Below are 25,994 nucleotides of genomic sequence, written 5' to 3'. Positions count from 1 at the left end.
CACTCAAAGGACTCCTTTACAGCTACTTTGTGTTTCTTCTTGGGCATTGGTGATGGGGACTGGTGCTGAGATTCTTGACTGGCAGGAGTGCTCTGCACCAAAACTAAGGTGATTGGTGCACTCTGAGTGACTAGGCTCTGAAATGGATCTCAGGGCTGCCTCCATGAAAAGGACCTTCAATCTCACCTCCCAATCCTTTTTTGTGCAAGGTTTGAAGTCCTTGCAGATCTGGCAGAGGTGCTTTCTATGAGACTCCCACAAACACTTGAGACTGCTTGTATGTGGGTCACTCAATGGCTTCAGGAAGCACAGGGCTTGAAGCCCAGTGATCGAGGAATGTCCTGGCATTGGGGAGCAGACGAACTTTGTTAACTAAGTGAGGAGTCCAACTACAATATAACTAAAAAATGACTATCACAACTTTAAACTATATATACTAGAAAAATAGAGAAATAGCAAAAAACAAAACAAAACAAACAAACAAACAAAAAAACACTGGAGAGTTTGCCAAAGCAAATGAGAACAGTTCCAACAACTGAGGGGGGAATAGGGTCGGCAGGGCCCTTTATACCAACGCTATGAGCATGAAGCACCAGAGAGTGCTAGAGCCAACCCGACTGATACCACTAGGGAAAAAAATTCCAGCAACTGTGCTCAGGGAACATACACCTACATTTGAATGGACATTTGCAAGCACTCGAAGAATGTGCTGTTCATTCACATTAATATCACAAGGAACAATTTGGAATGAGGTTTTTTTTGTTTGTTTTTGATTTTTAAAAGTTGGGACAGTACTGGTGGCAAAATAATTTGCAGGCCAGATTGAAAAAATAAAAAGCCACAGGAAGCCCTGACAGCACCAGATATTTTCACCGTAATCATCCAACTGTTGCAATAATTCTTCAAGGAACTCACCAGTTCTCTTTCCTGCTGTACAGAATCTCAGAACTTCAACTGGGAGTAAACCATGAGTGTAACCTATGAACGTTTCCTCTCCAGGGACCTAGGACTCTAATTCCCAAGTTGTAATGCCTTTGCTTTCATCCCAAATCATGTTTTATTTTCTAGCATCTCCATTAGATCACTGACTTCCTAAGAAGTCACTCAGTTTTGTTGATGTATCTTCAACTTTAAAGAAAAAGGTTAATTGTTTCTTCACACTATTTGCAGAAAGAAACTAAGTGCACAAATTAAGATTTTTCTAAAGGGACTAGTGATTTTGGGTGCCTCAATTTTCAAGTGACCAAACCTGACCCAGTTAAAGGAGCCTTGGATTTACACAAGATAGCCTTCTAAAATAAATTCCAACTTCCCAAAGTTAGGAGCCTAAATACCTTTGAGGATCTGGGCCCAAGTCCTTTGCTAAGGATGCTGCTGCTGCATCAACCTCAGAAATGAGGGAATACCATGGGAATCCAGAACTCTATTGAATTTCAGCTCCTAATTGAGGGAGGCAGGGGGGTTGGAAAGAGAGGAGTATTTTCCTCATTGCAGCTCAAATCAGCTTTCAAAGCAGAATTGCAATGGGTATGATAGAGCAAATGGTTCAGCACTCCCATCTGCATGTCTGGAAAACGAGAATCTGAAAGAAAAAACATGTGACCAAGCTCCAGACAAGTCTGAGCTGCCTCCTTTAGTCACATGAAGAGAAGAGTAGCTGAAGTATCTCATACTGTTCACAATCTAGAATTAAATCCTTATGAATTCTCCAAATGGGTCATTTTTGTGCCCAAGACTCAGTATGGTATTCTAATAGGTCCCTGACAGGTTCTCACTTCTGTTGCCCTTTCTGCATTGTATCAAGGCAGTACTTGCAATATTTTTCTTCTAGTTCTATACTCTGTGCAGGACCTGGCAGCTAAAGTCTTGCTGACTACTGCCCAACGCTGGTGGGCCACATCCCTTTGGCTTTCTGTCAAAATGAATATTTCCAGAGTTTTCTGCGTAAATCTTAAAACCTTATTGGAAATTAGATCAAAGTACTTAACAGATTGACACTGAATATTATCAATTTGTATGTTAGAACACCACCCAAAAAAGCTTTTGGAATGGAATTTTGCTGTAAAACATACTAAACATTTTATGGTAGCCTGGAATGAACATTTAGGGAGCGTCCACACCAGCCTTTAACAAGTATGTTAACTATCTCAAGTAAATTACCAACCAATTAACTTGAAGTAAAAAATTCAAGAGATGACAAGCTTTAAGTGAATACTCTCACAAAAAATGTATGTATGTATATACACAATAATGAAAAATGGTCAGTGCCAGATGCTTCAGAGAGAAAGAACAGGGCAATTTCAAGTGATCCATCCTGTCATCCAATCACAGCTTCGGACAGTCATAGGTTTAGGGACACCTGAAGCATGGGGTTCTGTCCCTGGCCATCTTGAGCTAATAACCATTGATGGACCTATCCTCCATTAACCTGTTTCTTGCATGGATAAGTACACCTTACCTGGACGACAAAGTGCAATTTTTTACTAAAATTCATATAAATATGACAAATTCTGTATCAGCATGCAGAGTTCCATGTACTTGGTAACAAGCATGAATCTTCATAGATCTATTAAGTCTGCAGAGTGCAAGGCACCAATATTCAGGAAGACAAAGTGAGTAAGACCACTGTGGGGTTTCTAGGTTAAAAGGAACCTCCAAGTTAGAATGAATCCAAAAACATTTTTAAGTTTCAGCTGCTCCAAAATTAATTCGAATAATAAAATTGCTATCTATTTGCTGAGCCCCAATTTAAATAAAAATTATCATGGTAGGATGCAGTCTGAGAAACATCAATTTAACTTGAGAAAAATAAATCAAGCTGTGTGTATGAGAAATCAGCTTTATAATGGGAGAGTTGTTTCAACCTTAACTAGAGAGATTATGGAAAGATGACCTCTCTCCATAACCACTCTAGAAGTATTATATTTTTCTTTCCATTAAATAGGCTGAGTTATTTTAAATTTCATGCAGAAGGCACTTCTTACCTCCATCTAGTTTCATGACCCTTCTTATTTCTGCTCTTTGTTGACCAGAAGAATGGGGCATTCATGTGAAACAATCATTTTACGGAATACTTCCTGAATCTTCTACATTTTAATAGATCATATTTTGTCTATTTGATTTCTGCTGCGCGTGTCTTCAATGAGTTCACTGCCTAGCGCTCTTAAATTACAACCGACTCAAAAGAGTGTATGTACAAGTAGTTCAACTTATCCATTTCAAATAAGCTTTATCTTAGATTCCTCTACATCATTACTTCTATTTAGAAACAAACTATTTTATCTGCTTGTGGCAGCATATGCTCAATTAGTGGATGACAAAATTACACTCATTATGGATATTAATATAGCCCCTTCTCTGAAGAAATGTCCACATAAAGGAGGAGAGCAATAGCTGCGCTACAGCCAGTATGGAGTTGAGAGTCTGACGGCTCAACCTAGCAAAGTTATATCATGTTCCAGGACACGAGGTTTGAAAAAAATCACTGAATACTGACTGGTCTTGGTATTGCCCCCCCCCGCAGCATTAATGGCTCAGGTTGACAGCATTTGTGCTGCCAAATGTTCTGCAGACAGGTATGGATCTGCCTTTATTAGTACTAGGCAAAGGAATCAAGCAAGCAGAAATGTTCTTAAGCACAACTGTGGGGAAAATGCCCACACCCACAAACATTTTGGTTGAGTATGTTCTACGTAGACACTTGCTGACTAATGAACTTTAATTTGATTTGAAAATAAATGCACAATACAAAAAAGTAACTACAGTATTCAAATTTTATATTAAAAAGGATTATACTAATCAACTAACCTAATTTCCTTTACAACTTCACATGAATGTTGTATTTTAATATCATTCTGACAGTCTTAAGACTGCAGACCAGAGGAATGCAAGCTGTTCCAAGAATGAAAACATCAATAGTTTGGACTTACATACATTCCTCTGTTAGACGGCAGAGGAGAAATGCTAGAGAGGGGAAGCTAGGATGTCAAATCAAAGTGTTCAGTTTTCTTACCTTTGGTTTCACTACTTCATATACCTTTGAAAGGCATTAAACTATAAATGTAGGTGAAAAATAGTTTAATATTGTTCAGACCTGCTGATGCTAGTCTAGTCACAAAATCAGGCATCTCATTTTGAATTTCTGAACTGAAAAACCCAAGTGTAAGTTCTTCTTGAAGAGCTCTTGCATGTTAAAGTTTGTCATTGCAGTTACAGGAGCATTTATCTAGCCTGATATTCATCTACCTCTTATGGGATTCTTTTTTCTATACAACCAAACATCGATGTGATCACTGCATTTTTATCCAATAAAAGATAAGCCAAAAGAAGGAAAATAAATGTAAACCAATTTTATTTTGCTTTTAAGTAGTGTTCTTAAAGCACTACAGCATGGTAAACAATGTAAATTAGTATAAGTCATCTCAAAAGCCAGAGTTCTCTTTTTATGAGTTGTTAAAAAGATGCAGCCTATTCTAACAGGATAAATATTTTAACCATTTCACTTCGAGTTAATGAAGGCTCACAAATGAGCAACACTCCTCATTGAGGAAAACAAAAAGCTGTTGTCGACAAAGCGACAGCACACACACAAAAACAAAAGAACTGTGTAAAAATAACTAACGGTACTGTGTTCCCATACTCTTTTGAAGTTGCTTTACAGTGGGATGATATGCACATGATCTTGCTGCAAACTTGTCATATTACTTGCAAATACATGTAGCCTAGCCTTACCATTCAGTCCAAAAGCTGCTAACTGTTCAGGTAATGCAGCACTATACACTGCTTAACAATCAACTCAGTATGTTTTACTCATTATCTTTTCTTCTAGACTGCAGGGCAGGTTAGAAAGAAAAATGATCCCCTCATTAAAAATTGGTACTCTCACAGGAAAAATGTGTAATTTTGCAATAGACTTAACAAGGTATGTTTTGCCTCTCTTTTCCCCTTAGCCACAAAATGGGCATGAAGTATTTTTTTTTAAAATGCCTTAATTCTCAACTTCATGCAAATCTAAATAAAGATGACCAAAACAAAAGCTTAAACAATGGAAGGATATTTCACAGAAAATTTCTTATACAAAAAACACATAAGAAAAAGGGCCACTAGGTGACATTTTAATTTACAAATTGGCATCATTTTGGTCAATATCCGAGTGCTGTTTTCTTCTACCACAACAAAGCAGCTGTACAGAAAGAAAACTGCATAACTGGTTTTATGCATTTTAATCACACATTTCCTCAGGAATTTCATGTGGATTAAGGATGCCAGGGACAGACATCTGAAGCTTATGTTTCTCCTCCTGAGCCTGTCGAAGGGCTGTTTCTCTTTCTTCCAGGAATAAATCGGATGTGTCTTCACCTGCAAATTCCTACACAAATAAGTAGCTTAGTTAGTCCAATGTAAGTGTTTTGAAATCCAAGAATAAAAAGTAAGAAGCTTCCAAAATCCAGACATTTTTATATATAAATATGAAAAATCAATTTGTCATACTTGACAGTCAGAACCAGAATTAAAAAAAAAAAATTTCTCATGCAACAGTTGTTGCCACTAAAACCTAAATCAGTATAAGGAATGTAGTAGCACCCTGCATGATATTTGCATTTTCACTAGCTGCTGCAGGTGGGGATACCAGCTTCATGTTTTGAGTGGTCAGTCTTTGGGGTCCCATTGAAATGTAGGCATTACAACATCAAAATGTTAGAACTTGAATCTACATTGTAATTCTATTTAGGATACTTTACTGAGGGACAGTCCTTCCTTTAATTATCTCTTGAATGCCAACTTTTATTTCTATTTTTTAAAAAAAGGAAATAAAATGATGAGATGAGATACAAAAAACAAAAGTTTAGGCTTCTGAGGACTGAAATGCTTAGGCTATCCCAAGTTACTGGGTTAAATATAGGGGAAGCTGCGTGAAATATAATAGCCTGTGATATACAGGAGGATAAGACTAGAAGATCTAATGGTCCCTTCTGGCCTTAAACTATGAAACTATTCCAAAACCAGGATTGCAATATGGCCTCTGTTTAAAAATGGGCTTACTACACATCTCCAGTTTGGAAAGATTCACAGCTGCAAAGAAATCCAAAAGGTGCATCAATCCATTCTCTCAGTCTAAATAGTCTAAGGCAACAGGCATTCCTCTGCACCCTTATTGAAGTGGCCAATAGTCACTGTGGCCCTACAACTCTGAGATGGTGAATTATAAAAACACGCTGACCTGTTGCATGACTTTTCATAAGTGATGAACCAGCCTCTTTCGTTTTGAACGTCACATTCAACAGTCATTTAAAATTTACACTAACATTCCAAACATACCTTAATTTGGACCAGGAAATCCCTAAGGTGTTCCTTGAAGGCAGGAATATCCTGATTTAAACTGAAGAGTCCTGTTACAAATAGCTTAACCTGTGCACTAAGAGTAAAAATACCAATTAGTACATGGGAAACACAAGAACCACGCTCACAATTTTTTAACAGCCACAGCACACTTACTCTTGCAGGTGAGGAAATGCAGATTTAAGAAGATTAGCAACATACTCCTGAATAAACATTTGGTTGTTCAATGGATTGCCAGGGTTTAAAGGTGTACTTATTTTTCCTTCTTCTACTAAATTGAACATGTATGCAAGAATTGATGCATGCATTGTCAAACCTGCATATGTAAAACAGAAATGAAATTACTTGTTACTCAAAGTAAATTCCTTTATTGTTTAATGATTGCTGTACTGTTTCCCTCAACCTCAAGCACACTCTTACCAGCAGTATGTGAAGTGTCTGTTACAACAGAAAAAATATGCTGAAGAATGTCACAGAAATAAGTCTGATAAAAACTCTGAGCAGCAGCCTCTTCTTGCGCAACATTTTGTAATAGAGTATAAAGTATCTGAAGACCTGAAAGAAAGCAAAAGGATGAAAATGACCAAAATCTTTTACATTCGCTTTCCTTTCCAGAAAAAATTGCATATAATCAAGAAGTTCAGATCTGTGCAAAGAGAAGTCTGACCTAGACAGAACGATACGAACCAATATTGAAAGATTTTCCAAGAATTTCTTCAAGTAGCTACCATATTTTTGTGGATTTTACATTTGTTATGATTACTAATTATCAGCACCTCAGGCCCTTACCAAACAAAAACCGTCCACTTAAGTGCTACCTTTGCTGTGATAGCGTATATTTAACTGCAATAATCACATACAAGCAGGTCAAGTAAAGCTGACTGGAAACGCCTAAAAAATTTTTTGTTGGAATTTGCTGACATCTAAATGTTTTGCAGAAATGGTTAGATTTAGTCAAACTTCCAAAGGAATCCAGATTTCCTGCAGTCTGCCCATCTGGCTTCTCCACAGTCCATCTGGTGGTCTGCTGAGACCAGGCTTCTAGGGTCCACAGCACTTGGGCAACCTGCCAGGCACTTTCCTGGAGTCAGGGACCCCACGGCTTCTAGACTTCTGGGGCCAGGTAGATTCCGGACTCTGGGAGTTGAGTAGCCACAGGATCCCTTGCTCCCAAGCTCCTCAGCAGACCACCAGGTGGGCTCTGGCCCAGCTGGCACTCTCAGGCTCCCCTTTAGTTCATCACATGGATGAAGGAGGGCTGGAAACCTCAACTCCTGGAACTCTCAGAGCTGGCACTCCCTGGCTCCCTGTCAGTTGGACTACCAAGGACCTTTTCAATCCACAGCAGCCATGACAACTTTCAGGGTCCCTGGTTCTGCTGCAGTGACCAGACAGCTGGGGACCTCAGCATATTTCATTTTGGAAACATCACATTTTGCTCTTCCAAAACAAAACATTACATGATTTCAGTTCTGCACATTTATTCAAAGTTTTTGGCTTTTCGTTCCGATTTGGGATGATAATAAAATTTCTGAAAATTAAGTAGTTTTTGCAGAACTGAAATTTGGTTTCCCTGTCAGCTCTACCACCAACCACCATCATTAACATTACAAAAATGGCAAACACCAAGCCCCCTCCACTATCACTGTTTGGCAACAATTTGGAGAACAATCCTATAGTTAGATACTTATTTAAAAATAGATAACCTCATCAGACCTTGCCCCTCTCTCTATACAATAGGCTGCATTGCCTAAAATGGGGGAGAAGTCTAAGGTCTGTTACTCTTCCAGTGTATTTGAAGGTACTCGGATGGCCTGCACCAGCATCTCCAGGCATCTTCCCCTTCCTGAGGAACTCCCTTCTAATCCCAATATGGATGCCTCCTATTGGAGTTTGCTTCTTGTTGAAGGCTGGGGAGGTGGTGAGCTACAGGAAAGGAAAGGAAGCCAGCAAGGGGAGCAACAACAACTGGTACCCTCTCCTGGCTGTAGGAGACAACTTGCATTCAAGTATTTTAGCTTTATACACCTGGACAGACCGCAGAAGCCTGTGAAAATAATGACTAATGGAAAATATTGATACAATACAGCAATATAACCACAAATATATATTTCCCTAAGTTGATCTACATATATCATACTCCCTCAAAATATAAAATTCAGACCTATTAACTGGCTATATTCAAGTTTATAAGTTTAAAAATACAGAAACTCTATTCACCTGTATCCGCAACATTTCTCATTGTGTGTTTGAAAGCCCAAATAATAGAATCCAAAACAAGTTTGAACTGTGCAGGTGGAATGGCCAGGAATGCTGGAAAGCAATGAGAATTTACTGCTTGGAGTAGCAAGAAAAAGTTTGTTCTATGTTCAGGATACTCTTCAAAGTCCTAAAAAGAGAAATACATAATGAAATTCCAAGTTCCTTAAGCAGCTACAGTACACATCACAAGCTATCACCATAACAAAAATCTAACCCAGTAGCAGAAAGAACAGCAGCTTTCCAACCCAGGACAGCCTTTTTCCTTTTAAAAAATTATTATAAAAGGAAATATTAACAATTTCAGAACAGTATATGGACTCACTGCAATGCTTTTTAACTTAAAGTCTGATAACCTTATGTTCTGATGAGTTAATCAAATTGAATCAGTCAAGCCAGAGTTCTTCTAGTTAACATGTAAGAACTGTGCAAGCCATTCACATACCACTTACGTTTGTATACAACAGTATAAGAGTCAGACACTTTGCATCACAGAAAAGGGGCAGAAAGGTTGCAGCAGAAGGGGGAAGGGTAGTTTCACAATATGCTTGCCTTATAGCACCAGGAGCCCATTAGAGTCCCACCATACAACCACTACTATTTTGTGAGGTTACATGTTTGGTGTAGCCACAAGGCAGTTGCTTTACATAGCATGCTCCCTTCAAATCTGGTGGAAGCTACATTGTTCACTAGTATGCGTGAAGACAAGGAGAAGGGTGCAGGAGGAAGACAATGGTAAATGCCATTGGGGAGACCAGAGTAGAGTAGAAGAGCAGAATCTCTTCCAAGGTGCTCTGGATTCCACATGGATGAAACCTGATTACACTGATGCTCAGGCTCTACAGAGTTTGGAAACTCTACCCCCCGCCCCCCCCCCCCCCTCACCCCCACACACACACTTCCTCCCACAAGATGAAACAAGTTTCTCTGAATTTTTCTTCTTATTGCCTATCAGGATAGCAAGGGTTGAAAAAAGGGGACAGACATTTAGGCCTAATTGTTAACTCCAAACCACACAATCTTTTCCTGCATACTTAGAGAAGTATGAAAACCATAAAGCCAAATAAAAGGACTTTGGAACAGTTTGTAAGAACATGATAAACACAGTTATAATTTAAAAACATTTGGAGAAATGTTCAGGCAATATTCTAGAAACAGATCTGGGTACAAGTCTGAAGACAGCATGACTCCAAAGTATGTTTTTCCTCTTTAAAAAAGCTCTCATGTTTATAAGCTACTAAATAAACAAGACTCCTAGAAGTAGGTTAACAATCTGTCTCTCATACAATGAATTACTGTATTTTCTCACAATGGGGTATCACTTTTCACAAAGATTCAAGGGCTAGTCATTACAAAATTATGACTGGAGTCTTGTGCATCTGACAGCTGAAGGAAGAGCTGGGACAATATTCCAGTTCCATGAGTATCAAAACCTTAGTTGCTTTTAACAAGAAGTTTTCATTAGTAACATAAGACTTGTCACAATCCACAAAGTAGAGGTAACAGTGTGTGGCTCAGAAACAGCACCAACTCTGGTGTTAATATTTTGGGAATTAGTTCTGGCTATTTCTTACTTGTATACTACCTTTCTAATAGTGCTTCTCACTCTGACATACTTCAAATGTTATGAAATTATGTACATATCACTGCAGGTTATACCAGAAGGATTTAATCACACAAGATATTTTACCATATAACTGCTCTAAGTTGTTTTTCTTAGCTTCCAAAAAGGGAGGACTAACAAGTAGTTCTTATTTAGAAGTCTTTGGAAGTTTAATACAGTGGTTCCCAACTGTGATCTACAGGAACCTAAAATGTCACAAGGCTGACTCCCACCAGCTTCCTGCTGTACAGACTTATAAGCTCTTAATGGCAAGTTCCCTTTCAAAAAGCCAGATCATTAATCAAAAATTTCAGTCTTTGGAGGCTAAAAGTGAGATGCGTAAATCCACATTAAGGCACCTATGTTCAAAAAAAGTAAGCTCATTAGGGACTTAAAATCAATACTGTCCTAATTTCTTTACCACATAAGCACTTGCTGCGATTGCTACAGGAATGTTAAATAATTTCAAAAAGGAGGGAAGGTGGTCTACAAGACACTATTCAGATGTGGGTCACTATGAAAAAATTGAGAACCCCAATGTGTTGACATTTGGGGCTGGATTCACAAAAGCACTTATGCCCTTAAGTCTGAGAATCAGGCCCCACTGATTCATAAAACCCCAGTTAATGACCCCTGAACCCTGTAGGCACCTGAAATCATTTGGCACTTGAATTATTGCAGTAAATATTCCCTAGGTGCCTATGTTTCTGTCTCTGAGCATGTGTTGTATAGCCTCATGCTAGAAGTCCGGATGCCTAAGACCCAGAGCAATGCACAAAGCTTACATAAAAACAGCCAGTAGTTGGGGAGAGGAGACCCTCCCTCATAACTTTTAGCCCACTGGTTAGGGTACTTACCTGAGATGTGAGAGACCACTGGTTCAAGCCACTCTCTTCCCACTGACAGGGAGAAGGGATTTGAACAAGAATTGTCACTTAAGTGAGTGATCTAGCCAGTAGGCAATAAGGTATTCCGATATAGGGGCTTCTTTAGTCTCTCCTGATGACAGTGTTCCACTGTGGAGCAGGAGACCTGGATCCTAAGTCTCCCTATCTCTCGAGTACTCTAATCACCAGGCTATAGACCAGGGGTAGGCAACCTCTGGCATTCGTGCTGAAGGTGGCACGCAAGCTGATTTTCAGTGGCACTCACACTGCCTGGGTCCTGGCCACCAGTCCGGGAGGCTCTGCATTTTAATTTAATTTTAAATGAAGCTTCTTAAACATTTTAAAAACCTTATTTACTTTACATACAACAATAGTTTAGTTATAGATTATAAACTTATAGACAGAGACCTTCTAAAAACATTAAAATGTATTACTGGCACGCGAAACCTTAAATTAGAGTGAATAAATGAAGACTCGGCACACCACTTCTGAAAGGTTGCCGACCCCTGCTATAGACACACTCATGCTTGCTCTCTCTGGCCCAACGATTCTTTTCAATATTTACGCACAGTGCAACAGCTTCACCATTGGGCTGACGAGTGTAGAAGTATAAGAATGACTCTATAGACTGGTGGTTAGAGCACTCACAGGAGGTAGGAGACTGAGCATCCAGTCCCCTCGCTCCACAGTGGAACACCTTCACAGGAGAGACTGAGGGAGCATTCACATCAGAATATCTTATAGCTGAGTCACTATGGCATATATCTGAAAAGTGGCAGATGCCTGTTCAAATCCCTTCTCCCCGTCAGATGGTGATGGGAGGACCTGAACTGGGGATCTCCTAGATACCAAGTGAGAAAAATTGAGGGAGGCCCTCCCCCCGCTTACAAAAACAGCATAGGCACCTAACACCAAGAGAGGGTTTGCAGCTGAGAATCCCAAGCAGAGGAAGGTGCCTCACCACAGCCTGGACCCAGGCACCTATCTCCAACAGGGACAAGGCAAAGACACATCCCTCAGTTTAACACCTCCCACTGGCTACCTTAGGAGGAGCCTCCTGGCTTTTGTGAATCTCATTCTGAGGGGCCTATCTCTCCCCATTCATTGTAATGGGAGCCAAGGCACCTAACTCCGGCTTTGTGAATACCAGTGATTTTCTAGGCACCTAAAAATGATGCATGAGGACACTCAGCATCATGCCTAAGGGTAAGTCTATACAGCAATGTAAGCCTGGGCTTGAACCCAGGCTCTAGCGTAACTCCCCCCTTGCATCCACACATCAATTGTGCTAACCTAGGGCTTGGACCTAGGATCCCAGGATCTTGCAAGACTGGAGGGAGGACCTAGGGGCCAAGCCCTATTGCTTTCCTGTGTGCACGTGGCCCTGGCTTTATTGGCTCCCAGAAGTCCTCCAGATGTATCCCAGAGTTCCCAGTGGCAGAGCAGAAGCATTGCAAACAGCCAGCGCAGTGGCTGCAAGTGCCATTACTGCCTGGCTGAGCGTGCTTCCTGTTCCTGCTCTTCTCACAGTGGTGGCAGTTCCTACTCTGGCTCCTTCTCGCTGCTGTGTGGAGCTTGCAGGGAGCAAAGGTGACAGGCAGGAGGCAGCTTCTGGCTTCCAGGATGCTGGGGTTTAGCCCTCCCCTACCTGCGTTGAGCCAGGAGCTCTGCTGCTGCCCCTCCCTGCAGGGCAGCTGCTTGGTCTGAGTCCGCTCTCTGTCCCTTGCCCCTGGTGCCCAGGCAGCATGCACGATGAGGGCAGTGAGTGGGAGCCAGACCAAAAAACTTCCCTCAGGGATCCCTTATCCCTGCCTCCCAGGGTGTGGCAGGGACAGGAATAAGGAATCCCCGGGGGAGTGCTGGAGCACACTGCACCCCAATTCCTGGGGATGCACTTCATCGCTCTGCAGCGAGCAACAGCCAGGATGGGGTGCATGTGTAATTTTCCTCTGAAAACTACCTTTTATGTCATTTCAAAATAAACCAATCAACCAAAAACTCCTTAACTGAACATACCATTTTAAAATATAAGAATTATAAAGTTTCATTTTAATAGTTTGACAGTCATGGAGACTGATGTTCTAATTATTGTTAGAACAGGTGCACATGGGCATTTTCCTGCCAATGTGACTCAACCTAGAGCTGGAGAGCCCTATTTTCAGACTAGATGGTAATTCAGTATAAAGTCTTCTGAGACTGCAGTCATTCTACTGAGACTGCCACCAAAGGAATTTATTATGCAGTTTAAATACTCACGTGCTCCTTATGGGCACCTGAATCTCATTAATAGCACCATCACAGTTGGGAAACAGGGTGGGAAGTAGAGTTTTCCCCACAATGCACCACATTCCCAGTGCTAGAATTTTGACACAAGGTGGTGGATGTGCTAGGCACTCTAGGATAGTGTCTGTGTGCTGCAACATGGGCGCCAGAGCCCTAGGGTCAAGCACAGGTCGGAAAATTCTGAATGTAGGGTTAAAATGCAGTGTAGATGCTGAAGCCCAGGGTTCCCTGACACCGGTCAGCTGACGCAAGTCCCACCAACCCTAGGTTTACACTGCTGTATAGACATATCCTAAGTTTCTTTGTGAATATAGTCCTTGGCTCCTATACTTAGGGAAATGCTGTAATATCACCTATCACGGTCATATCTGTATAATCAGTAGCAACAGCCAACTCCCTAGTGGGCTTTGTGGAATGTCTGATTCTCTGCTTGGGATATCTTATTTGGTTGGTTGGTTTTATGCGATGTATTATGGAGACTGTAGGTATCCAAACACAAAAGATTAATGTACTTGCCTTATTGATCATATTTAACGTGCATTCAAAAACAGCATCAAATATCTGAGGTATTTCAGCAGTAATGTGTCCCCCCAATTTATTTACAATGATAGCCATTGTACTGAGTACTTCAGGTTCTCTAGCAGCTGGAACATTTCTCTGGTAATCAATGAGAACTGCATCCAACAAAGGAGGAACAAAGTTTTCAGCTACCTGGTAAAGAAAGCAGAACATTGTTAGATATCTAAAAGATTGCCTACAATAATTGCATAATGAATGCTTTGTAGCAGAGTATGAGATATTTTAGATACCTACAAATAATTTAGGTCCTAAATGCATTTTTTAAAAGGAGCTTGCCAAATATATACAGTGACTCCTTTAGAATTATTTCTACCCTAGTAATCACTGTTTTAGATTATTGATCATGTAGATCCAGATCTATTAAATCCTCTTGGCTATAGCTCATAAAATTGTTGCAATATCACTTTAATTACGTAAATCTCACTCTGACTTGAGTCCTAGAGTGTGTATTACATGTGTTTTATGGACCTCCTGAAAATGAGTTGCTATGACAAATGCAGAGTGTCTCAATTATACTTTTTTTCTGTTGTAAAGATTGCAGATTTCTCCCAGAGTGTCTTATTTATGAATATTGCTAGTTACTTTAAAAATCCACTTACCATCTGAGGATCGTTGGACCTGCTCACCCAACCAGAAATTAGTTTTAGAGTTTCCCTTTTTACTGTCCTCATACTTCTAATCAGAGGTTGTTTAGTAACCATTTCACCTGAAAAGGTTTTAAATTTTATTACAACTCAGTTAAAAGGGTTTGTTGATATCTGAATATACGAAAACTGACTTTTTACACCGAAGTTTTATGCCAAGTTGTTGTCCATCCTACTCTTCATTTAGCAGCTCACACTCTTTGTACGTGCCTATCCTATGCACCAAGTAGTCGCTCAATTGGGAAATATTACATCAGTTCTAATCTCCCTTCCTTTTCACTCAATGCCCCACTTATTTTGGTCTCCTTCCTTTTGTCCTGTCCGTGGCATATGATGTCACAAGAGCAAGTCAAAAGGATTATGAACGTGCAATATAACTGCTAATCTGCTACAGTATACTACCACTGGCAGGGCAGACATGCTCAAAACAGCCTCCAGCTGTGATTTTTACACATTACACATTCCAACTTATACATACTATGAAACACTCTGTTTAGGAGCAGATGTACATGACTGGCCAGTTAGTTGCCCTCTCCTCCATCATCTGTCCAGAGTTTGCAGGACCTCCACACTATCTACAACTGACTGGAGTGGGTCTTGCTTTACAATCCTAGAGACATTTGTTAGAGCCATGTTAAGTCCTGAGACAGGTGTGATCCAAACTGTGGGATTACCCAGTAGTTGCAAATCCAGCACTGCACCTCTAAACTACAGAGAGCTTCAAGTAGTACCTAGCACTAATTTCTGAACTTCATAACTACACATTTCTTGGCAAGGACAACTGCTGGTCTTTGGAGCTGCATAGAATCAAAGATATACTCTCTGGTATTGAAGGTTTCACAGAGGTCAATCATACAGCAACTCTATAAATATCAAGTAGTACAACTCTATTCTCACTAGTCATCTGTGCAAGTTCTACCTGTATTATGTGATGAATATGTACATTCCCAAATACCAGCATATGGGTAGCACTGATTGGTACAGCAGAGATGGAAAAGCCTTTAATTGCTCTATTAGAACGTCCTATGGCGCACCAATGGGAAAGCAAGACCTGTTCCCAAACTACTGTAAACACCCTCCCCAACCCACCTCCTTTGAGAGAAAGCACCTTATATGTAATATTTGTATTTTTGTTTTGACAAAAATGCTATGCAACTGTTAATTTCTTTCCAGCAATAACCTTTGATTTATAAAGTCTAGGCCGTGAATTTCAGTACAAATCATTTATTCAGAAGACAAGACTTATGTAGCAGCAAAATATTAGCTTAATATATTAGCACTTTTCAAACAGGATAACTGAAGAATGAAAAGGGAATTCTTGGCTCTGATTTAAAGAAACTACAATAAGCCACATTTTCAAGTGTGTGTTGTGGCTTTTATTACAAAATTTGGGATGAGTTTTCACTTCCACAGAAAAATATTTACTTTTTGTAATTTTACAACCCCACAATTTTTCTTATTCTTAGTTTAACAGTATCATCTCTTTTTCCATCAAGAGACGACAGAAGTTTATCTGAATATAAAGGCCAATACAGCTCTTATTAATCTGAAAGGCCAATATAATAAGCACTTGGTTATTTATTGATTAGAAGGTGGTAGTAAGAGTAGATGGTATTATTCCCATTTTGTTAGAAAAAACACGGAAATTCTTACCATTAGCCTGAATAGCTGCGGAAATATTTTCACTTAGGCACTTGTACACATTCAGCATATCTAAATAAATTCTTCCAAGCTGTATCACAAAGGGGTGTCCGACAGCTTTACATGCTCTTACATTTGTTTTCAGAATGCTACCCAGCTGTTTAACTGTTTCAGGATCCTTTAGAATATCAACATTCTATTGAAGAATAGTAATTAAGTTAGTCTCATTAACTGAACAAAACTGAGCTTCTGGTAATTTTTTTATAAAATAAAAATTCAGTCAAACAGTTATCCTAGCAATGTGTTAAGACTATCCCACTGCAGGAGACAGCACCTATACTGCTGCTGTGGCTCATGGCACAGTGATGGCAAGAGCAACAATGGGATGAAATCGGGATTACTTAATATTGCTTTTCTGGAGAAGTATCATGTACATGAGCAACAGTACAAGTATAACCCTAAAAGAAGGAAGAACATAAGGACGGGGGAATGGAAGAAGAGACACATGAGAGGGCGAAAAAAAAAGTGAGAAGAAACAATGGTCCAATGGCAGTATAAGGTAGAGAACAAAGCTTGTTCTTGTCACAGCAGGGATCTGCTTTCCTTCACAAAAGGGAGGATTGCTCTTCAGTGCATAGCTATTAGCAATGGCTGGAGGAAAAGACAACCCTCCTACCTGGAGTAGTGTTACAGTAAACGTGTGGGGCACGTGAACAGGGGGAAAAAAAGTAGATCTCTTTTGAAGACACAAATTAAGCCCTCAAACAGATAAGCACCATTTTATATTACTACAAGAAATATGCTGCTAAAAATTCTTTAAAAGACTATGAAAAAAAAAAGAACCACCCCCCACACTTCCCTTTTATTCCCCTCCCCCATTTTCATAATACTTTTTACTATCATGCCAATTTATCCTACTACCCAAATGTTTGGCCAGGTACCTCCAGAATTAGTCCATACAATGCCAGATTAAGCACAAAATTAAACTTTATTAAAAACCAAACGTTCAGCAGGATCTCTCTAGCTGAACATAAAATATTAGAAGTTAACATTTCCATAGTGCTCTTACTTTTGTTGCCTGCTGGATTATGCTGTCCCACACTTGATTAGGGAGCAACATGTATTTTTCTATCAGATGCTCCTGTACAGTTTGGTCAGTCTGTGCCCCAATCATGTATCCAACAGCTTCATAGAATGTATGCACCTGATTTGAACGAGAAACAAGTGAGATAGGAAGGAAAGTTTTCAGAATTAAGACCTAATGTTCAAACACACCACTTTGTTATGCAGTCATTCCTAAATCTCTAGTGGTATATGCACAATTTTTAAAAGTTGTCCATAAAGAGTTGAAGCAGAAAATATGTTTTAACTGAGTCTAAAAACATTCCCAACACACACTTTACACCAAACATCAAAATTGACTATTTTTGGATGTTTGCTGGACGCCATTAAAACATTTTCTAACTTCAGATTCTTTCATTGGGTTTGTTTGCAGGTTCCCAGTTTTTTTTTTTTTTTAAATAACAAGGTTTATATCAAACTGGGGTATCAGGTGTACAGCACAGAGGAAGGCCTGTTTTAACAAATCCTATGAGGTCTATCAAAGTAAGGTACTTGTCCTACTGACTCAGTAAGCTATACGTTGCTGGGATAATGGTGTAGTGTACTGTACTGTAGGGGAAAATGGAGAGGGAATGGGGAAACAAATATTGAAATTCTGAAACATTTAAAAACTGTTTAGATAAAACACTTAACATGGGTAAAAGTATTTTATTCAGTCCTTCTCCATGCACCCCATTTACCTCCCTCCTCTCCTTCCATATCCCCACTCCTTTGCATCACCTTCATCTTCCTTTCACATTCTATCAGTCTGTCTTCCCCATCCTTATTCTGCATCCCTCACAGAGCTACACATTGCAAGACCAGGCAGCTCAGCTTCATGCCACCTAATTCTTTTTTAGTACGTCTCCCTCCAATTTCTTTTTTTGTAATCACCCTCCAAATGTATCCTAATTACAATGGGAAGCTAATTATATCTTTCAACTATGGAGTGGCTACCACCACTCCCTAAAGTAGATCTTCCCCAGATGCTAAACCATTTTACCCACAGAGAAAGTTGCAAGTACCACTGCTACAACATATACAGTAAGTTTGTGTTTGTCTCTAGTTTTATCAAACTATGGTTCCCATTTGGCATAATATGTACCTGTATTCTTGAACATTTCAGTAGTTGCATGCTGTTAGTGGGATACTACTTATGCCATGTTAAAACCATTAACAAATAAAAACAATTAGGTGGGAAATGTTAAAATGTTTATCCCAAAAATTGTTCAACCAGAACTTAATTCTTGTTAAAGAAATAAATGGGAACCCATTAAACCCACATCATCTCCTGGAGAGGAGGAAGAACAAAATCTGCTGAAGGACATTAACTAACCCCCCACACAATGACATAAGCATTCTTCTAGTGCCACAGGATTATGCCCTACCAGCAAGACTAGGAAACAAAATTCAAGTCTCCTAGAAAGCACCACCACCATTTCACCATGGCTTTTATATATTAGCCAGAGCCACTACGTATCATTACGTAAATTGCTGAATTTGACATACCTGCTGTGGCTGAAGATCACAAATGATTGTATTAATATTGTTCAGGATCTCATCAATGAATGGCATGACTTCTCCCACTTGAACCTGAACAAAGTGTCGGCGGCATTTCTGTGCTATTTTTATGAAGGTATCACAAGCCATATCCTGGACACCATCATGGGTTTCTAAGTTAAAATATAATTATGTGTGACTTTTATGCTCTTTACAAAGATTCTATAGGTGTACACACACACACACACACACGCAATCAGTAGCTCCAATATGAAAGTAATATTTGAATATTTAGGTCCCCAAAAATTTAAGTGTTGGTAAGCAAAAAAGTGATGAAACATCAAACATATTTACCATGCATGAATTCAAATAGCTTGTTGACTACTGTCTTCAAAAATTTCCAGTGAGCTCTCAAGAACCGTGGATATTGACCTACTATATACATGATATTTGATGCAATAATAGCTTTGTTATCTTTCCCTCGCTTTTGTTCACAGAGTCCCAGAAGATCCTGCAAGGGGAAAAAAAACCCTGTACTTATCTTCCTTTTCATGTTTAATGTTTGTATTTTCTTAGAACTGTGATGGGGCAAAATTTATAGTACTATGATAACCAATGCTAAAACTGTAGTTTGGCAATACCTGACAAATACCAAAAAGATCACCAAATCAAGCTTCATAGTTGTTTCAATGCATTTGAACAATGTAGATTAAAGTTAGGCTATTAGAATTACAGAGATTTAATAAAACTTTCTGGAAGGACAAGAAAGCAGTTTTCTACCCAGAAATTATTTTAAATACAGCTTATTAAGAGTTGTCACATGAACTTAAATTCACTTCAGGCATGGATGTAAAAGTGTAAGCAATCCTCAGTGTTTTGTACCAAATGAAGGCAAGCAGTTTGTGAAATCTATTTAATAAAAACCAAGCAGTCTTAATTTCTTCCTATAGCATAAGGGACTGGCTACCAACTAGTCTATATTGGTGAGTGTAAAAGAAATGATAATCAAAAGAAATAATTTAATATGAATTACTGTGTGAATTTTTAAAACATGGTAAGAAATGCCTCTTTTCTAAGGAATCTTGAATTTTTACCAAGCAGAGCCTTAGTTTTGACAGGTTTTCCACTCTGCCACACATCTATTGATAAAACTAGAATTCTAATAAATCTAAATTGTATATGGTAAAAATGCTATTCTTCTCTCACTGACCATAGTAGAGAAGGTTACAACCTTAAAGGAAAGAAATGCATGATAAACTTAACTACTTCTGAATTAACCCCGTGCAAAACTTATCTGGATTAATTTCCTTTATAGGCATAATAGGCAAGACTCCTTTTCATATGATTTTATATAAATGTAATATATCCTGACTAGTCAGTTTGCTTTTTTCTACAGTGTAGTTCAATAAAAACGTGCAGCAAATATTAATATCTTCAAAGAATTTAAAAGAAATCGCCATTGCACTTTTTGAACCTACCAGCTGTTCTGGCGTGAATGTGAGGAACCCACTAGTTTTATGACATTATACCTTAATTACTGTAACAAGAAATCGTTTTTCATCCTCTTCATGCATTGCTCCACTGATTGACCCAATAGCCCAACACAGAGTATTCAAATTCTTCCATGACCATTCTGTTCCATTCACTTGATTGTGAAGTTTTTCTGTCATTATTCGTTCAGTATCTGCATAATCCAGATGCGTAAGATAAACTAAAAGAAACAATTACATTTTAACATGTTACAAATCCACTTTTTAAGTAGCCACAATACATTATGGAGGTGCTGGTTACAACTCCATAGCAGAGACTGAGTTCTATTTCATACATATGTAGTTTTCATACAAAACATATGTTTTGCATGAAAACTACAGCATATCCTTCCTAAAGTTACAGTCCAGTGTGAACTTTTGAAAGCTTTAAGTAAATGTTAGTTTATGAGTTAAAAATAATTAAAAACAGGGTCCTATAAAAATTTAATGTCTAAGTCAAGTTTTTTCTTTGTCCTAAACAATATAATGCAAATAGTTCACACTTTCTATATAGTTAACGTTAATTGAAATATTGTTCATAAACCGTATTTGGAGAACTTAGACTGCTATTAAGCTAAATTACTAACAATGGTTGTATCTAATTGTTAAGATTACATAGGCTCAGGTAACCCCTAAGTGAGGCCAATGTGACTAAGTGGTAAATCAACCCATCTCCCTCGTTAGTTTGCATACAACAATTCTATTGGCTGTAATGACTCAGTGCTATAATGGAGATGGAGTTCCCACTGGTAGATTACTTGATGCAACTGTCACTGTTCTTTAAAGATTCTGTGGACGCATGTTACCTTGGGCCTCATGGTGAAAAGCCCCTCACAGCAGTGCTGCCTGAGCTCCAGTTGCACACAGACACTTCAGGACGTCAGAGACAGAGCTCTCCCACCCTCAATTTTACACAGCAATGGTCTCATTGACTGTCCACTACATCAGTAAGTCAGTTGCAACTTGAAGGCCAGATTCACCAATATGCTTTGGCTGCTTTGTACTGCTCTGGCCGCTCTAAACCCAGTTTAACTAGCTGGTGCACTCTGGCTATTTTGGTGTACCAGTAAATCTACAGTTAAAATAAAAAACGTGACTTAAGGTTGACACGTATCTTTACATTATATTGCAGGGTAACAATGTTTCTTGTTTAGTGTTCCTGTATGAAATTCTATTTTTTATTTTATTTTCTATTTGTTTTTTTTCCCAGAAACAAACTACATCAAGATAGAGTTGAGGTTGAGCATACGTATCAGTAACAAATGTAAAAAAAAAAAATATTACAGGGATATGATGGTTGTCTCAAAACTAAGCACTAAGGCACCCAAGCAGCTTAACTCTGCCTGTAATGTCAGGGGGGGGGGGGAAGAGGGGGAGGAAGGAAAAAGTGTACATTAAACAGACTAAAATCATCTGGGACAACCACCATTAAAATGCCTTACTCATAATCCTATATTTATTCCATGATGTAGCAGAGTTGGGTGCCTTATGTTTCGATTTCTATCAAGTATATCTTTAACTCTGTATTTCTATGGTTTACACCAGTGTAATTTTTTTTAATCCTCAAGTTACTGATACACACTTTCAACATTAAGTTTTTTTGGTCTAGGAATATACAAGATGAACACAGTACCTGGCTAGCATTCAATGACCAAACTGGAAGGTGAAGAACCATCACTGAACAGATGAAGATACCAAGCAGAAGAGTAGATATATTACATACCTAGAACAAATGCTGAAGACTACTGTTTCTTAGGTATGTAAAACACACTGATCAGGTATTCTACCGTGTGTTCAAAGTCAAAGGATATGATAATATTCACAACTCCTACAGATATTTTGCTCAGACTGTTTTAAATATGGTGGTTCACAATGCTTGCCAGAATTATTCATGACTAATAAATGCACATTTTGTATTCTAATAACCCAAAGTTGGGTTTTTAATTTTTCTGAATTTCCTTTAGTAAACATATTTAGATTTTTTTTAAATTATACATTGGAGGAGTAAATGAAGTATTTTGTATATTTGTTCAGCAAACATCTTGATACTTTGCTATACCTATTTTAGCTTGAAAGCGCTGGGGCTGCTCAAAAATAACTCAAAACACAGCTGAAGATAAAATTTAAAACCAACATGTCATTATGCAGATCTCCATGAAGTTTCCAGCTAGCTTAGGAAAAAAATGTTTCTGTGCATGCTCAATGAGTATTTACTAAGATTTTAGCAGAGCTGTTTTCCCCCTCCCCCCATGTGACATACACAGATTGGGAAATTGCATAGTCTCCTAACCCAGCTCAGGAAGACAAGAACAATGAGCCTCCCAGCACTGCCCCAAAGTGAGCGGAGCTAGCGGTGTCCAGCTTGCTAGGTGAGTTTTTTTGGGGGGGGAAATCAATGGTGCCACAGTTGCTCCTGAGTATAGTGGATAAGGAGAAGTCTAGCAAATAAATTATTAGAAAGCAGGTTAAGCAGTAGAGCTGGTTGAAAATTCTGACATAACAGTATTCTGTCAAAAAATGCAGTTTGATCAAAATCTAAACATTTTGTTTCAACTTAATCATTTAGAATGATTTACTATAATTATGGATACGATTTAGTCATGGGATTCAGTGTCTTTACTGGACCTCTGTGACTTCAGCTTCAGCTGTCAGTGGTGGGGGTGGAGCTGAGGCGATGCACCCTCCTCGCAGTTGTGGCAAGAGTGTGGGCTGTGCCCTGTGGGGTCTCCCCCCTCCAGGCCACTCCTTGAGCCAGGGCTGTGCACCCAACCCTTTCATCCAGGGCCAGAGCTACACATTTTGGTACAGCATAAAGCTACAAAGATGGGCACCAAGTAATGTATGAAATGAGAACTATTGAGTACTTATGCTGTACTCTTTCATTCAGACTCCTCTACTGCACTCATCACCACATGATACCTGAGCCCCCTTCCACCAATGCATTAAACAGGACTCTCATGTCATGAGTAGTTCCTTCTCAAAGGAAAAAAAGAATACGGAATTCTAGAAGAATTATGATGTGCTGTCTGGTTTTATTTGATAGCTAAGAGAAAGTGTGCCTTGTACTGCCAAAGGAAAGTGACAACACTGGAGGTGGTTCTTAGGTCCTATAGGCTTTCCAGTCTTGGTCCAGCCCCAAGGTAGTTTAGGCCTTGTCTACACCAGAGTTTTGTCAACAAAAATTATTCCGTTTTAATTAAACCGCGGTTGCATATCCATACTATGCTCCTTGTGTTGGCAGAGTACATCCACACTAGCAGCTCTTGCATCAACACAGAGACCAATGCACTGTGGGTAGCTATCCCACTGTGCAACTGGTCACAGGGTGCTTTGGGAAGGGTTTGCAATGCTTCATGGGGCAGGTACATTATCATATGATGCAGGTTTCTCAATCCCATCGTTCCATGGGCATCCTACTAGATTGCCAGTTGCTTTTCAACTGAAACATATGTGGGGGACAGAGGGGAGTGAGAGGGACAGGGAGAGTGGAGGGGAAGAATGTGTATTAGGGGAGAGTGTGTGGGCATGTTGTCTCCAAGTTCAGACAGCAGCCTGAGCAACCAATTCTGGGGGAGAGGGGGACACCCTCCCACATCAGCCCATAGTTCTGCACAGCAGTCTTTTACCCTCCCCCCAGCAGCATCCCACTCTGCCTGCCTGCTGATTCCACATTAATGGTTCTGTGATTCCCTCCAAGGTCTTCCATAGCCTCCTCAGCTACCAGGTGCGCCATCTTCAGCAGCTCAGAGTTCTCCATGCTGGGTTGCCAACTTTCTGATAGCAGAAAAGCAAACATCCTTGCCCCGCCCCTTCCCCTTCAACCCCCCCCCCCAGTCACTCGTTCTCCCCCACCCTCACTCACTTTCACCGGGCTGGGGAGGGGGTTGGGGTGTAGGAGGGGGTGAGGGCTCCAGGCTGAGGGTTTGGAATGTGGAAGGGGTCTCTGGGCTGGGGAAGAGGGTTGGGGTGTGGGCTCTGGAAGCAAGTTTGGTGCTGGAGAGGACTCAGGGCTGTGGGAGAGGATTCAGTGTGGGCTCCAGGCAGCGCTTACTTGAGGCAGTTCCCGGAAGCGGCGACATGTCATCTGACTCTTAGGCACAGTGGCGGCCAGTGAGGCTCTGCACGCTGCCCTCATCCACAGGCACGATCCCTGCAACTCCCACTGGCCACGGTCCTGGCCAATGGGAGCTGCACAGCTAGTGCTTGGGGCGGGGGCAGCACACGGAGCCTCCCTGGACAACCCTGCACCTAGGGGCCACAGGGACATGCTGGCTGCTTCCAGGAGCCGTAGGGAGCTTGTCTTAGCCCTGCTGTGCTGCCGACTGGACTTTTAACAGCCCGGTCAGTGGTGCTGACTGGAGTTGCCAGGGTCCCTTTTCGACCATGCGTTCCAGTCAAAAACCGGACGCCTGGCAACCATACTCAATGCTGAGGAATGTCAAAGGTTCCCAGAACTTCTGAAAGTGGAAGGGTGAATGCCTACAGGGCACCAGAGTTCAAAACAGCGAGCAGAGCAGTCACGGTGGGCACTGTGGGATACTGAGGGAAGCCATTTATATTGCTAGAATGAATGGCAGCCTCTACAGATTGTCACTTTAATTTTGCCACAAAAAACTTTATGCCTCTCGTCGAGTTGGATTTATTTTGTCGGCAACACAATGAGAGTTTTGCTGCCAAAAGTAGCTTTGTAGTGTGTACATCTCCACTATTTTGTTTGCAAAAACTGCCTTTTGCCAACAAAATTCTGTAATGTAAACAAGACCTTAGTTTCCTTTACCAATGAGCTTTAACTGCAGAGCTTGGTCCTAATGATTAAATGCCTTTAAGATAGATAATGCCTCTAAGATTCTTCCCCCTCCTATATACATTTATTTTTCCATTAACTTACTAACAACTTTTTTTCTGGTGCTACTTATTTAAAATGTTTGCATCTGACCATAATAAATTAATAGATAAACTTCAAGAGAAACAAAAGACAAGGAAAAAACTCCAAAAATTAAGTCAACTTCTCGGGGGATAGTCTTCCTAGAGTAGCACTCCATTCCCCATTCTTGCATTCCTCTCCCTCATACCTTCTTCCCCCACTTATCCTGATCAGTAGTTATTCTTCCTTGCATTTTCTATCTAAATTAGATTGTAAGCTAGCATTTAGTCAAAGGATTTCATATTTTGTTGGTGTATATTTATAAGGTCAGATAAGTCATTAACTTACCCAGAGTCTCCCTCATATTCTTGTACAAGTTTATGGAATCTGTATCCTTCATGAATTCTCGTACGACTTCCCCCTGATCATTTTCCACAACCAGCACTTCTTCTGGTTTAGCCATTCGGCTAACCATTAACAACCGGACCTATGTTTACCAAAGAATCAACAGTTTTAGATTAAAACAAATTTAGGGTTGGGCATTTGACTAGTTCAAGAGTAATGGTCAATTGACCAGTCAAATATTTCAAAGCACTTATTTGTTAGGAGAGTAAAAAAAGAAGACTTTATGGTCTCCAATAGGTTTAGCCTTAGACAGACACTTTTGTCTAGTTACAAAAGAAGTTACTAATGGAGTTATTTTAACTCCAAAGAATGCCAAAAACAATGTTCTAAAAGGAAGGCAGCATAACGCAATCAAAAGAT

The 25,994-nt window shown here is 39.8% G+C and overlaps 1 protein-coding gene across 3 annotated transcripts in view; it reads right to left on the bottom strand.

The window, feature by feature from the left end:
• Window positions 1-4,333: 4,333 nt before the first annotated feature.
• The window catches only part of XPO1 (exportin 1), a 76,618-nt gene continuing 54,957 nt past the window's right edge, over window positions 4,334-25,994 (bottom strand). For 2 of the 3 annotated variants that reach the window (XM_034764264.1, XM_034764266.1), the window contains 13 exons: window positions 25,578-25,716; window positions 20,366-20,547; window positions 19,191-19,347; window positions 18,846-19,009; window positions 17,305-17,439; window positions 16,248-16,431; window positions 14,550-14,656; window positions 13,888-14,082; window positions 8,560-8,728; window positions 6,760-6,894; window positions 6,496-6,655; window positions 6,319-6,415; window positions 5,222-5,368 (listed from right to left, as the gene is read on the bottom strand). In XM_034764264.1, coding sequence (XP_034620155.1) covers window positions 5,222-5,368; window positions 6,319-6,415; window positions 6,496-6,655; window positions 6,760-6,894; window positions 8,560-8,728; window positions 13,888-14,082; window positions 14,550-14,656; window positions 16,248-16,431; window positions 17,305-17,439; window positions 18,846-19,009; window positions 19,191-19,347; window positions 20,366-20,547; window positions 25,578-25,716 — 1,971 coding nt within the window. Of the gene's footprint in view, window positions 5,369-6,318; window positions 6,416-6,495; window positions 6,656-6,759; window positions 6,895-8,559; window positions 8,729-13,887; window positions 14,083-14,549; window positions 14,657-16,247; window positions 16,432-17,304; window positions 17,440-18,845; window positions 19,010-19,190; window positions 19,348-20,365; window positions 20,548-25,577; window positions 25,717-25,994 lie in introns of all 3 variants that reach the window. The other variant, XM_034764265.1, reaches the window with a different exon arrangement.

Source organism: Trachemys scripta, chromosome 3 (genome assembly GCF_013100865.1).
Source record: "Trachemys scripta elegans isolate TJP31775 chromosome 3, CAS_Tse_1.0, whole genome shotgun sequence".
Classification (NCBI taxonomy): domain Eukaryota; kingdom Metazoa; phylum Chordata; order Testudines; family Emydidae; genus Trachemys; species Trachemys scripta.
The sequence above is the reverse complement of the archived record's forward strand: the minus strand, read 5'-3'. Positions and strand labels throughout refer to the sequence as shown.